This window comes from Schistosoma haematobium, chromosome ZW, assembly GCF_000699445.3.
Source record: "Schistosoma haematobium chromosome ZW, whole genome shotgun sequence".
NCBI classification, from domain to species: domain Eukaryota; kingdom Metazoa; phylum Platyhelminthes; class Trematoda; order Strigeidida; family Schistosomatidae; genus Schistosoma; species Schistosoma haematobium.
In genome coordinates, this window is record NC_067195.1 from 9970080 (window position 1) to 9984890 (window position 14811).

At 33.0% G+C, this 14811-nt stretch overlaps 1 protein-coding gene across 1 annotated transcript in view; it reads left to right on the forward strand.

The window, feature by feature from the left end:
* MED14 (Mediator of RNA polymerase II transcription subunit 14) overlaps window positions 1–6512 on the forward strand; it is a 31976-nt gene extending 25464 nt beyond the window's left edge. The window contains exons 21-23 of the mRNA XM_051210364.1: window positions 1343–1842; window positions 3184–3555; window positions 4810–6512. Coding sequence (XP_051070348.1) covers window positions 1343–1842; window positions 3184–3555; window positions 4810–5196 — 1259 coding nt within the window. The 3' untranslated portion in view covers window positions 5197–6512. The remainder of the gene's footprint in view (window positions 1–1342; window positions 1843–3183; window positions 3556–4809) is intronic.
* Window positions 6513–14811: the final 8299 nt, after the last annotated feature.

Below are 14811 nucleotides of genomic sequence, written 5' to 3' on the forward strand. Positions count from 1 at the left end.
TTCTAATTGACTTCTTCCAACCAACTAATGTTTCAAAATAATCCATGAGATTTCAGAGCATCTAAACTAATGGTTACATTACATGTTGATTGATAAGATTGATGAATATTACGCTATTCTTCAGTAATTGACCTATTCATAGCGAAATTAATCATAGTTTCTTTATTGTATATAGTTTTGTCAATTGGTTCCATCATTTCTTTGTCTAACATATTAGTCTTGAAAGCTAAATTGATTGGTGTGTTTATATTCCATTGTAAATCTGATATTTTCATAAACATTGTTTGCATAAGAAAGTAATTCGAATTGCTGGTAAGATTTTCTTATCTAACGAAAACTTACTTAGAGAAAATCACCACTAACTTCCTAAATACAATTGATTGATTGGGGAGTAGATTTATTTTTCACTGTTTAGAGGTATCGTGTGTTCTGTGATCTGAATAGTTTAATTACGAAGCTTGCATTGCCTTTTACGACTGATTGATCATTGGATAATGTTAAATGTCATGTAATTCAAGTCCTTCTTGGTGTCGATTAAATTCTATCGATCAGGTTACAGTGTAGATACTAGTATAGGTGACTTGACATCGCATGCAGTATATTGTAATGTAAGGTGGTGGTTGGATGCAGTTTACCCGAAATCTTGGACCTAGGTTTCGTGCTGTTTATTACCCATCAAGAATGTGTACTTGTAATCTTCAGGCAAGTGATGCTTCTTGGTGGATTCGGTCCCGTACCACCCATCTTCACAGTTGGAGACGTTACCACTGAGTTATCCGTTTCGCAACTTTCCAACTGTAGGACAAATATGTCTACAATTAATTGATCACTGAGCAGTGATCAAGGTTGAGTCTGCCACCGAACCTCAGCTCTCAAAATTACATGCACACCTCGCCGACGAGTGCCGAATGACACAAAACCTTGGTCCAGGATTCCCTGTCGACTACCTCCAACCACTACTTTGCGTTGTTTTCCTGAACAAGATCATCAAGTGCTTTACAAAATGAAGAGGAATTATTTGAACCTTTCCATAATTGACTGACAGCTTGTTCTACTTAGTTGTTGTTCACAGTTGTGTTGCTCCCATTTACATATCTGTTTTAATTATCAGAAATCACAGATTTGGCACAAAATCAGTCAGTTCTTTTTGTGAAGAACTTACTGATCATATTGTTTCGAAAGGCAATGGAATACTTTACAATTAAACTGTCTAGGTCAGTGATCATACAACACCTTGAAATTCTTTATCGTACGCTGTAAATATTTTCTATCCCCTTAAATTACTACAATCTTCAACATTATTATCATTATTAATATTTATTTTTATTTTCCTATTTTATAGAAAAATTGACCAGCTTAACACTTACTCAGTTTGCTCAACTAACAAGATTAACCTTTGACAAATTTAAATCAAGCATAATGTCATCGAAAACATTTTCTCTAACAAATTATCGTCGTACTGATCCCGGTCCAACGTTACTTGAATCTTATTTATCAACAAGTTTATTATTTCATGCTGCAATTTTAGCTGTACAGAGTTTAGATGTACCAATTCATCATATTCATAATGAAATCCCCTATGATCTACAACAACAACAACAAACAGATGAACAACAACGAATCAAAAATCAACATGATCTACTTGAAGATGCGGTGTTTATATGTATTTGGCCAGTGAGTCAATTAACTGTCCAATTGTCAATGTTATGTCAACCAACTACAAACAACGGAATTGAATCTTTCTGGTGGAGGCTAAAACTACAACTTAGTCAAAGTGTCAACTCATGTGATCGTTGGCCACCTGAAACACTGAATGTTTTTGAAGAGTTTTTTGAGAAAAGAGTAAGTTATGCTCGAATACATACATACATATGACATGTGATTTCATATTATTGTTTGTGGGGGATTTGAAATCAGTTGTATTACTTCTGAACGTGATCTATTCAGTAAATGAGGGTGCATCTCTCTACTTAGGACGTTGAATGAGTAATCCACTAGAAACTTCCAGAATTTTTATGATTATATATGAATTGAATGTCTGTTTTGTAAATAGCTTAACAGTTTCAGTGAAAGTGATTAATACTTCAATAAATTTAGGCTGATCATCGACCTATTTTGGTGGAAAACAGTGAACATATGTAATATTTTATGCTTTCTGATTGGCGATTTACTGTCTGAATAATTACTGATGAACTTATGTTGCGGTAGTCTTCTGCGGACACGATTTTGTCAAAGCACTTTGGTGTTAAAGGCGAAGATCACTCATTTTGAGGACTTTCAGCAATATTTCGAACAGTGGGAGATTAGACGAAACGTATTCGGCGTTTGGTGACTACGCTACTCAAGCTGAAAACCCTGAATTTTGGTTCCATGCATACCTTCCATCCTAATCAATTTCATATGGAGTTACTTAGACTAGTGACTGTCGGTATCACATGCTATTAAAAGTATAAGTGTTGTTGTCAGTTCCCGAGGTTATCAATACCATGGAAAGACAGTTCTTTAAAAGACCTGAAAAAGAAAATGGACTAGTATTAGAGGTTCTTGTAATCAATTAGTGTGATCTAAAAGTCCCGGGATCAGCTACTTAAAGCCGGTCACTTTTTGACTCACTGGGGGTAGTGTTAGGTAAGTTAGCTCCGTATGTTTAAGGGTTTAACATTGGAGACTGAAATTCATGAGGTAAGGTATAGTACGCCATTCTTAGCGTCAAAACTAGTCATGTATGAAATAAAAACAAGCTCCATGGTCTATGTGACCAACTGGCAGGACTGAATAATACAATTATATTACCCTTACCACGAGCATGAACAATTCCTTCTTATAGTTCACATCATGAACTAACCTTGATTAAACAACCATCGAAAACCAGGAAGCATTGGATGATAGTTTTTTCCTAGTATGATACTCCTGAACAGCGAATTAAAAATGTAAGTCGTGGAATCCCAGTTGATTAGTTCAATGGTTAAGTAGTTGCTATGAGATCTGAGAGTTCTGAGTTCGATCTCCATTAGGTTTGCAGACGTATACCACTGAAAAAGCCTATAATATAACGAAACAGTTGTTTAATGCTTTCTAGTTCTCTGATTCCTCGTCTAACTACAATCAGTTCTTAAAGTGAACTACAAAATTTCCTGGTATTAACAAAGCATTTTGTTTTCCTTTTTTTGTGTTATATTTCAGGTTTGTTCCTTCCCATTTCAACCAAGTGCTGTGACTGCGTTTTTCCGATTATTGTTACTACCTCCGCATGCATTACGTGCAATGGGTCGTGTTCTAGCGTTTGATTTACATTCACCTGCTCAAGCTCCTGTTTATGTACGTATAGGTTTAATTGGGATGGGTGTTAATTCACGTGTTACTGCTATCAGTAGCAGTAGTTCATTAACAAATCAACCAACAAACACAGCAGCGTCAGCAGCCACCGGGGCTGCACAAAATCTACTTACATTTGACACTGGTTCTGACTTACAGCCTGGTATGCCTGGTATCATTGTTCGTCCATCGAAAATCACATTGCAACTGTTAATAATGCGTTCACATTCACGACATTTGGTAAGCTTTTTGTTGTTCTTATTATTTAATCAAAGATACTAATCATGTAATTTGAAATCAAATATATGTATTTTGAGAGTAAGTGGGCTAGTGCTCTGAATTTTCTTTTTTACAAAATTAGTCAATTTTATTTTACCAGGACAAATAATCGTTGATCTATTCAGTAATTTGATTACAGCAGTACATCAATGGGTTAAATTATCATTTTTTGGTTGGCCTGCTGCGAACCATCTTTACGATATCGTCGTCATTTTCGAAGCTGAAATATGTAAAGGGGTTATGTTTAATGTCAACCATAATTTTCATTTTTCTGGTCGACAATTCGATATTTCATTTTCGCCTTGTTACGTATAGTCGCCGTTTTTTAAATGAATTTTTGTCAAAACCTATCGCTGTTATATAGGCTTATAAATATGACTACGAATTGAGGTTTCTGGTTGACATACGATACATGCGAAACCAGATACGAATGAGCTATTCTATTATGAATGGTTCTCCTGTAGATTGGTTAACGGGAGCTAGCAAAAAACAACACTTCATCAATTAGCTTCTAACACAAGAAAATGAAGTATAGGAAATACTTGATATTCAAATAAAACAATTCGAAATATAACAAGTTTGTCTTTACAGTAACAAAAAGTAAACTTCAAGAGGTACACAAAAAACCAATCAGGAAAGAGCAAAGGTCATGCAGAAAATTGAGTTCTGAAGAAGTGAATCGGTTGTCATTATCATTTGTGAGACGTTAGAGTAATTGACAAAAATTTGAATAGTTCCACTATACTCTTAGACCATTCCACACACATATTTTGTGCTCTATAGAAAAAAAGAATGCTTTCTAACAGTATTCTTTTATAAGTGAACAAATAAAAGCTGTTGAACTAACTGTTATAGTGTTTATTTCATGTTTTCTTCTAGTAAATTATCTAAGTAGCTATATGTTTAATGATAGACCTTTTATTCTGTGCTTTACTTCATGAAGAAGGATATCAGATTTACATAGTTAAGACATTCTACTTTCAACTACTAGGTTACATGTCCAAATTCCTCATCATCTAATTTGGTTTATACAACCAGATATTATCAGTAGCCTCGTCACATATAAACAAATATGTACTTGTCCTTTGATGATTTACACTTTATTATTCTTTTATTTTAAATCATTTGTTGAAATAATCAGAGATCAGATTCAAGATATACTGAATAAAGAATAATATTCATTCACATTTATTGATTCTTTCTTGTTATTTTTAGTCTAAAAATCTTATCCCATTAGCCCAATTAGTTGTTGTTGGTTATGATTGGGATGTAAATCATGTTGTTATCTATCCAACTATTAATCAATCACAAAATATAATGACAAATAATAGAAATCAATCAGATACAATTGGTTTAAATCTTTTAAGATTATTACATGATACTGATGTAGAATCGAAAGCAAATGCTATGGCAACCAGTAGTAATGATTCAGCATTAGTTCAACTTGTTCTACTTATTACACAAACTGTAGCTGCATCATATCCAATCAGTTCAGCTGATTCTACTTCATTGAATAATTCCAATGTGATGACTGGATTCGGTATAGGAGGAAGTGTTAACAATGGAGCTGGTGTTGGATCACAACAAGCATTGTATGGGTAAAAATTTGTTGTAAATGAAAGATTTTTTTGTTTGTTTGCTTGTTTGTTTTTGATGAAGTTTATTTTTCTTTTATTGGTTTTTTTAATCCGTTTTTTTTAAAAAAATAAGATTTCTTATCAACCTTTAATGTATGTACAGTCACAAGGTTTTTCTCTATAATTTTTCTTTTGAATAAATTTGTATTGTATTACGATTTGTATAATAATTAGTTGCTTCTTTTGTAAAGAAAAATTCTACTTTCTTTCCTATGCATTTAATAAATGAATTATTAATCAGTTGGACTTTTCAGTTATGTACTATAATTTAAAAAATAAGTTTTGATTGGTTATGTGTTCTAATTTTTTAGTGTTATATACGCATTTCCAATTACTTGTATTAGAAAGCGAGAAACGACTACAATTTTCACAACGCAAAGTAAGAATACAAAGATTGGTACAAGTGATGACATATTGCCTTCCTTCCATGAATACCCTTCATATCAATTAGTTAGCTTACAATAAATCTGAATTGGGAATTATTTTGAGGTAGATGCTTCTAATACGAAATAGATAAACTGAACGACTAGTACATAACACGTCAAAAATAATTCCACTAGACAATTAAAAAGAGAAATCGGTGTCAAAATAATAATAGAACAACTGTTTATATGACTATGAGAAATTACAGTGACAGGAAACTAGGAACCGTAATAAACAATCAGATAATGACAAAGGTCAATAAGGAAATATGGATTGCAAAAAGTTATCGCATCCTTCCTCTCCCTGGCAGAATGTAATCTAAATATCTTGATTGTACTTAGTTTTGTAGAGATTTCTTACGACACAGATTGTGCTTAAAGTAACTATTGAAAACCAAGAAGTACTGAAGAGAACTACTTCATCCTAGTTTAGAAATCCTCAGCGACGTACTGCTCTGTATGGTTCAGATCCAAACAAGACACCATTCAATCGATACTCAATGGTATAAATGCTCAACTTTCAGTCAATTCCAATAGCACGACCCTCATCTGTTCTCGTTAATAAATGACTACCATGTTCACCAACTTGATTGAATTGACTGGTTGTGGTCTATCATCAGAACGTTAACTGGTCAGTAGTCAACATACATTATTTGAAGTCATCTCCGTTGATTAACATTACGTTCGAAAAAATTTATCTATTGAATTTTGTGCTACGTTTTTTTTTTCGTGACTATGAATTAATTGTTTCATACTGAAGTGTCATCATGTACGCATTCTGTGGCTAAAAAGCTATTATATTCTAATATGTGGTTGGTTATTATGACAACTGTTCGTTTCCTCTTTCGGTCAATAACACTCCTTTTCATTACTATTATTATTAATGGCTTTATTCAATATTATAGTTTTGGTACAATATAGAATTCTCAGCACGGGTTATTTCAACAAGTTACGCAACAACAAAAAAACACAGTAACGAATACAAAAAAATGGAAAAAAGTTTTTTTTAAAAAAGAAAGAAAAAAACCGAAAAACTGTACGACTTTTAGAATTAAGGACATGTTAAGAACGCAAGTTATTGACTAGGTTAACTCTAACAACCTGTTCGTCACAGAGTATATTTGCTAGGTAAGGTATTGTAGAACTTTTATACTTTTGCTTGCATGCATGGGATTTAATGTGATTACGTCTCATTCTACCAAAAGATATACAAGGAGAAAGATATGAGTGAAGGGGATGGTTAGTATCTGATAAAATGACACCTGCCAAGAGTTTGCATGGCTTTAGATGTCTATCCACAACCATATTAATTATGACCTCGAAAGAATCACCACATACCTTGCTAACTGCCTTCAGCACTCTCCGCGATACAGCAAAGTCTCTCCTCAAAATCCCGGGAAAGAATAATGGAGAACAGTAAAGAATAATAGGTAATATGCAAGAATTGACAAATTGTAAGAGTAAATGACGAGTAATCTTTTAAAGATCAAATCGTTATTTTACTTCATAATAGTTGGTTGATTTTTTCCAGTAGTTTCTGCCCGTTTATACTTTGATTTGTGAACAACAACCAATGTTGATCTAATCTCTGATCTCCAAAATTTTGATAGAAGTTTAATGTTCTTGGCGTTGTCCAGTCAGTATTATGTACAACTTCTCTATAAATTAAATCCTCTCCAGTCAGTTTTGTTCTTATTATAGCACTCTAACCCACTTTATGTGGTTACTTCGTTGAGCTACGACCAACACTAACTAATGTTTGCTTTTACTGTCGCTTGGATTCATGTATAAAGTATATCATGCCTACTGCTTGTAAAAATTTTCGGAACTGCGATTTATTGTACTTTTTATACCCAATTATCAATCCGTGTCCGGCAATTCGTCTCATTGGTTAGAAATGAAAAAAGACAAGCTTCAACATGAAAAAAATTTATTGTTTACTCTAAATAATTGTGTAACATCAAGGAGGAAAAAATTAGTGTAGTTAATGGACCAACAATCTGTTGGTTAATAATGATAATTACATAACAAAACTAGTTAGGTGGTTAAAAATCGAGAGAAATGTCGTACAAATCATTCCTGATTGCAAAGGCTAAGTCCGTTTAATTGAATTCTTATGACTCCTTTGGTATGGAGGAGGTGACATCCTTAAACAAATGGGAGAGTGAGTGGAATTCGATTTATTGTCTACATTTCTCTAGAGGGCTTGTGAGCCATTAAAACTGGATGCAATCGCTGTCTGGTTTTCTCAATGTATAATCAAATCATCAATTGCCTATAAATGTATTTTACTCTGAAAGAAAACAAATAGCAACACTGTTCTCTGACTAGTTAACATAATATGAAACATCGTCATATTGAACAGTATGAGAACTTTTTAAACTCCGTTTTATATATTTCTGTTTGTAAATTAACCTCCAAACAACTGAGTCGAGATCCAGTGGTGTACAAGTCTAGTTTGAAACAATCCACAATATTGTACAACAGTCTTCCATTGTTTTCAATGTGTACTTCACACATAGCACGGTTTAGTTCAACTAATCAAGAGTGGAAGCTAGTCACTAGTGAGCACATAATAATTGTCAGTATGGGGATTGTGAGAGTACTCAGTGGTCCTAAATTTTTATTTATTCCCACCAAATACCATGTGAAAAATGATTAAATTTTTCAAAACAGTCTAGTGAACTGTTTGTATGAAATATGTACCTCCGGAATTCAGTGTAATGAAAAGTCTTATTTTTGAATATTAGCAAATCAGTAAACAAAAGTCAATGTAAGCCGTTTATAATTACCTCAGTGCTCTACACAAGTAATCGAGTACTATTCACAATTGTCTAAACTATACAAGTTGTTTGTGTTTTTTCAATTTCGGAAAGCAAAACAGTATATCGTAATTATGATAAGGAAAATGTAGTTACTTTTTATGTAGAAGATTACAGTGCGGTTTCCATTATAAGCTAAATTAACTAAATGAACACGCGATTTCATAAGTTATTGTATATAAATAATCATAGCGGTACTTTGAGGTCACTTAAATATTTTACTAAATGTATTCCATTCACTTGACTGAGATTAATCTGTAGTGTAAACAATAAAATATAACAATCCTTACAAATTACTCTACAATAGTAAACATTATGTATCCGCTCGTGAATAACTTTTGGAAGTAATTCTTGTATTTCTGGTGAGAAGTCATTACTAATGCAGCTCAATCATATCCTACGGATGGGATTAAAAGATAGCTATGAATATTGCCCATTAGTTGAAGCTAAACATGTACACCATTGGACAGTGACTCAGTGGTTTATAGGCTAAGCGCTCTCTGAGAGGTCAAAGTTCCTGGGCTTGATCACCGTCGGAGTCGTGAATGCACATTGCACAAGAATCCCATACGTGGATGAAACAGTTATTTAGTACTTCTTGGTTGAAATGTGAAATTTAACAATCTCTACAAGTCCCTCCGAAGTAGTTCATGAACACTTGTTTTTCTGAAATTAAATTACAGTCCAGTTAACATAATTTACAGACATTTTAGAATTCAGCTCCATCACAGAATATATTTAAAGAAAGCGATATGGACACATATGTCAAAGTTTCTTCAACTTTCTTTTTAAATACTAATACAAACAGAAGTCTAGTCAAATCCACAATAGCAGTATTCCCCATTTATTTTCAAAATGACTTTATGCTTTGCGAAATTCTGAGAGTATACTAATTGAGAAAAGATTATGTTCACTGAACTGAAAATTCAGGTACTACTCTGGCTGATGATTCAAATGATATCCTGTTTATTACAGAAGTGATAATATCATGAATATGGTTTAGAAATTATTCAGTTTAATAGGTTTAAAGTTACCCTTTAACTCATGAAATGTAGTTGTAGAATATCATCAAATTTTACATAGAGAATATATTATAGACATTGTTTCACACATGAATAAACTCAAGCCACTAGCCTACTTAGAATACTGAATAGACTCATGCATTTTATTCCTACAATGTGTTTTCATACTCATGTTCACTAATTCTAATATAAACATTATCTTTAACAGTAATTTCTAATGAGAATTAGGTAGGCGTATGTTTCATTAGTTTCTGTCAAGGATCGTTATATGGAAAAGATGTCATAGATTACAGGTCAGTTCATTATTTCAGTGACTGATGTTATTTTCTATCACTTGCTTAATCTCATTCCAGGATATAAATACCAAATTGATCAATAAGATTTTTATAATGATCAGGTTAAGTTGTATCTGCTTTTTTTAGATCATGCATAGATGTATATCACTTTTCTGATAGTGTCAAATTAAACTAACAGACTTTTATAATAATACTTGGATCCGGAACATGAAGTTGGAAAAATTATGATAGAAACATAGAATTTTCTGTTGAAACCATCTATACACTTGTTTGTTACTTTATAATCTACCTAAATTCGAATAGAGTATAAAATTATGAATCGATCGATGTTAAACCACCAATGATAACCTAGAAGCGCTGAACGGCCGTTTCCTCTTAGTATGGGACTCCTCAACAGTGCACATCGGTAATGCTGCACACGGGATTTGTTGAAGTTAGACATTAACACCGCTGGAGACCGATTCAAGTGTCTAGATATTAAGCGTCGGCGTGCGAGATCGAAGGTCCTGGGTTCAAGTCCTGCATGCGAGATCATGGATGCACACTGTAGAGCAGTCCCATACTAAGGGAGAATAGCCCTCCACTGTTTCCAGGTTTTCAATGTTGATCTAAAATTGATCGATTCATGATCTCAACCACGAAATATACAGTTTATTAGTTAAACATTGGTACCTTTTTATCAACTGATCCCTGTTGTTTATTTATAATTATCTAATCACAACGATATGATTCAATGAAGTTTTGGATTAGATACTAAAATCTCACTCATTCATTATTACAGTTTCGAGATAAAAACAATATTTTATCTTAAATAATACTTGAAGAAATAAACTATACAAACAGGTTTATAAACATTTATACAACTAAAACAAAAACAACATTTCATAGATTTGAATAAAGAGAAAAACTTTGTCTTTTTTTGTAAGTCAAACATTAAACTGGACATTAATCTAAAGATAATTCAGTATAAATAAATAAACAAATTATTGACAATTGAACATCGTTATATTAAAACAAAGATGAAGTGTTTTTCTACAGTTTATTAATTTGAAATTAGTTCTTCATTTTTCGTAAATGAGATACAGAAGTTCTTGTTTTAATATTTACTAATCTTAATTCAAAAACTAATTGTCATAATAATTAGGTCTTTGTATACATAGTTAAAATGTCAATGTATTAAGTAATAATACACAATTGTGTAATATTACTTTTATATTCAATAAATCATATTATCACTGAATAAATAGTGTAAATAATTAGGTTCGATCAAAGATGATTTATACGGTTTGGTAGTTTAATATAAATTATTTGACTTCGATTTATTCCATACAATGAATAGAAACCGATTGGTCCTGAGTTGGAATTTCGCGAGGCGGTATCATGGATATGCACTGTTGAGGAGTCCCACAATAAGACGAAATGGTCGTCCAGTGCTTCCATGGTGGTCTAGCTTTAATTAACTTATACTCTCAACTGTTAAAATTACTATAATATCCACAAAAACCCCTTCTGATACTAATCAACACATTCTGACTAGTGACTGGCTTCAAACGATATTTCCTGGAGTTCGACCGGGTTTGTTGTGAGATAGTAACTCACTGAAGACAATGGTTGGTGTGTCGCTCAATTTTGTGGATAAGTTGATGTTAGATATTAATACCGTTGAATGCCGACTCGGTGGTCTAGAGGTTAAGCGTTCGCGCGCGACACCAATAGGTTCTGGGTTCGAATCTCGCGAGGCAGGATCGTGGATGCGTACTGTTGAGGAGTCCTACAATAGAAAGAAACGGTCGTCTAGTGCTTCCGGGTTTGCTATGGTGGTCTAGCTTCAACTGTCTCATGAACTCAACTATTAAAATAAAAACTAATTCTTTGGTTTTTATCTGGAATATATATATATAAGGCAAGTTTGAATTCCTACGGATCATCATATAGTTAAAGACTAGAGATTGAATTGATTGATGAAAACCTGCCAGCATGACACATTGATCGAATGACTCCAGTTACTTGTCCTCAGTCATCTAATATTGAATAATGACAAGGAATCGAAAAAAATTCTTTTCTTCGCGTTAATATAATTTAAAACTGATAATTATTTTATGATTTGTACATGATTCATTTAATGACACTGAAATTTGTTTTGTTAATTAATCCAAAAATGAATGTGAACACAGTATTTATTGAGTTAACTGAACGGCATAGAAATAAATGGATATGTAAAATAAATAATCGAACAGAAAGAACTATTCACTCTATAAAATTTTCCAGAATATTTGATGTAGAATGAGCAAAAATTAATTTAAATGTTTTTTTCTTGGTGTGTGCTACTGATGTCGACAGATGGAAGTAGTATATATCATCAATCGAAAGTGAAATGCCTGGTGGCAGGAGGTTAAGAAGATCAAAGAAAAGAGAATGAGGACAAAGAATGATTGCTGTGGAAACGAAAGAACAATAAAGTCTGAGACGATTGACTGATATTTGCAAAACGAAACAGTCAAATTTGAGACAATTGATTGACATTTTGTAACTGAAGTATTTGCTGTATGGTTCTCAGATTTTACTAAGAGATTCTATAATTTTGTATTCAAATACATTTGACTGTTCTCACTTATGTTCTTGTTCCCTTTTGTTCGAAAAATCCACTTGTTTGAACTCTGTTGATTAGACAGTTAAAAGACTAGACTTTATGATCTACAGATTTTAATATTGACAAACATCACAGTACGAAAAATATATGTGATCATTATTATGTTGAATGAATACATTTCTCTACTTCCCCTTAAAAGGTCAACTCGACTACACAATGAAAGTTTTGGGAATCTTACTTAACTGAATACAATTAACACAAAACTTACTTTAAATGTTTAGGAAATTAATTTGTTAGATATTATTCAAAAAAATTAACTTGGATACAGTATAGTTTAAAGTGAAATGTTGTATCCGCTTCGTAGTACACGGATTAAACAAATGAAGACTATTTTATACTTCACTATTGACTAATATCGACAGAAATAAATCCTAATTAACAGTCCTCAAGTTAGACAAAAGGGAAAATTAGTCCTTGCCTTTCGACAACTTCTCAAACACTGCTGTCTGCTTACAATTAACAGAAATGGCATAAATTCAGGTCTAAAGTGTTTATAATGAATTCCTCACCGCCTTGCACATGCTAGTAGCTATCTGTAGCTAAGTGGATAATGTGATGGCGTTTCAAGCCAACAGTACTTAGTTCGAATCCCGTAGTGAACACTAAATCTGGTATTCAGATACACCAAGCTGACAAATCTCAAGTAGGACGAAACACGCATATTGAATTCCACTGTTAGCCACCATCCATCATTAGTTCTAATGTTTTAACTAAAGTTTTCTTAATAGTAATTTCATTGAAAAACGTTGATCAAACTGCTGATTTCAAATTACTATTTAATTCTTTCTTTCTTATTTTAAAAAGTCAAACAACAAGATTATATACATTAAATTTTATTATGAAATTGGCACAGTCATGAATAGTGTAAATGTTTTTTTATGGTTAAAAAAAGAAGAAAAAAAACACAATCAAATTAGAATGAAATAAAACCAGTTGATTGACAAACTGTCAATGAATCGTTGTTATAGAAAGGATATACGTATATATGATATTTTTATATAGTTGTTTAATGAGAACAGAGTATGAAAATGTATAAACTAAATGAATGTTCGATTTCCTTTCAATGTTTTTTTTAAAATAATAAACGTTTTGGGCAGTGAAGATCACAAGATTTGTAACTATTACATTGGGATATATACTTTAGGGTTATGCAATTCAGTAAACTGTTAGGAGGTATATGCTTGTATGTTAAGTTTAACATTATCAGAGATTATAAGCAAAGATGGATGGTTATTAGCAGTGGAATCAAGGACGCGCCTTTCATCCTATTTGGGACTAGTCAGCTGGATGTACCTGCATTTGACTTCATGTTCACTCTAGGACTCGAACCCAGTAAGGTTCGCTTCAAACGCCATCGCGTTATCTACTTAGCTAGTGAGTCCTGATAGCCACTTGCTTGTGCTATGAGGTGAAGTTTAATTCACTTGATATTGTTTTACTTGAACCTTCACATTGATGTTTAGGACTGCAACTGATCAGTCTCTTATTAGCATATGTGGATACTGCACGTATTACCTCGATATTGCCTTAATTTACAAGCATTATAAGCAAAGATGGATAGTGGCTAGCAGTGGAATCCAGGACGCCCGTTTCAAGTATAAAAGATACTAAGTGAATTATTAGGGATGATTATATCTTACTGTATTAGTTCTACATTAGTAGATAAAGATATTTTCCATAGTTTTAAATCATGAACTGATTTTTTAATCGACCAGGATATTGGGTGACTATCATAAGTTGTCTATGGTGGATAACTTTCTTGCATGTGATACACTTGAACTACACTAATCACGGCTTCGAACGAGAACACAGAGGGTTTGATCTTTAGTCTGGTCACTAGTGAGTACTTGACTTTTAATAATGCAGTTGGATTTATGAAGATCATAGAAAAGCCATGACCAACGCAAATCAATGATATCGGGTGTGAGACAGTTATCTACCGCATGTAATAGAAAATGGTTGTGCAGTATCGTCGATTGACTGAAGTTAGGTATGTACGCCACTATATTCTGGTTCGCTGGTCTGGAGAGTTAAGCTTAGGTCCTGGGCTCGATTCCAGGATGCGGAGTTGTGAATGCGAATTGCTGAGTCCTATATTCGAAAGAAAGAGGTGAACAATACTTCCAAACTTTCATTGGTGGTCTAGTACATGATTTAAACTATGAAAATCATACAGTCTCCACAAATGAATAATTAGCTTGAGGAAACAAAAACTCCCAGTAATTTCTTTTCAGTGTGATAATTAAAATGAGGTCTTGAAGGAACATGAATTACAATCCTTGATACCATATTGAGTTATATTAATTATGATAATTTTCACAGGTTGAAATCATGAGTCAGTTGAAGCTAGACCACCATTGAAAACCTG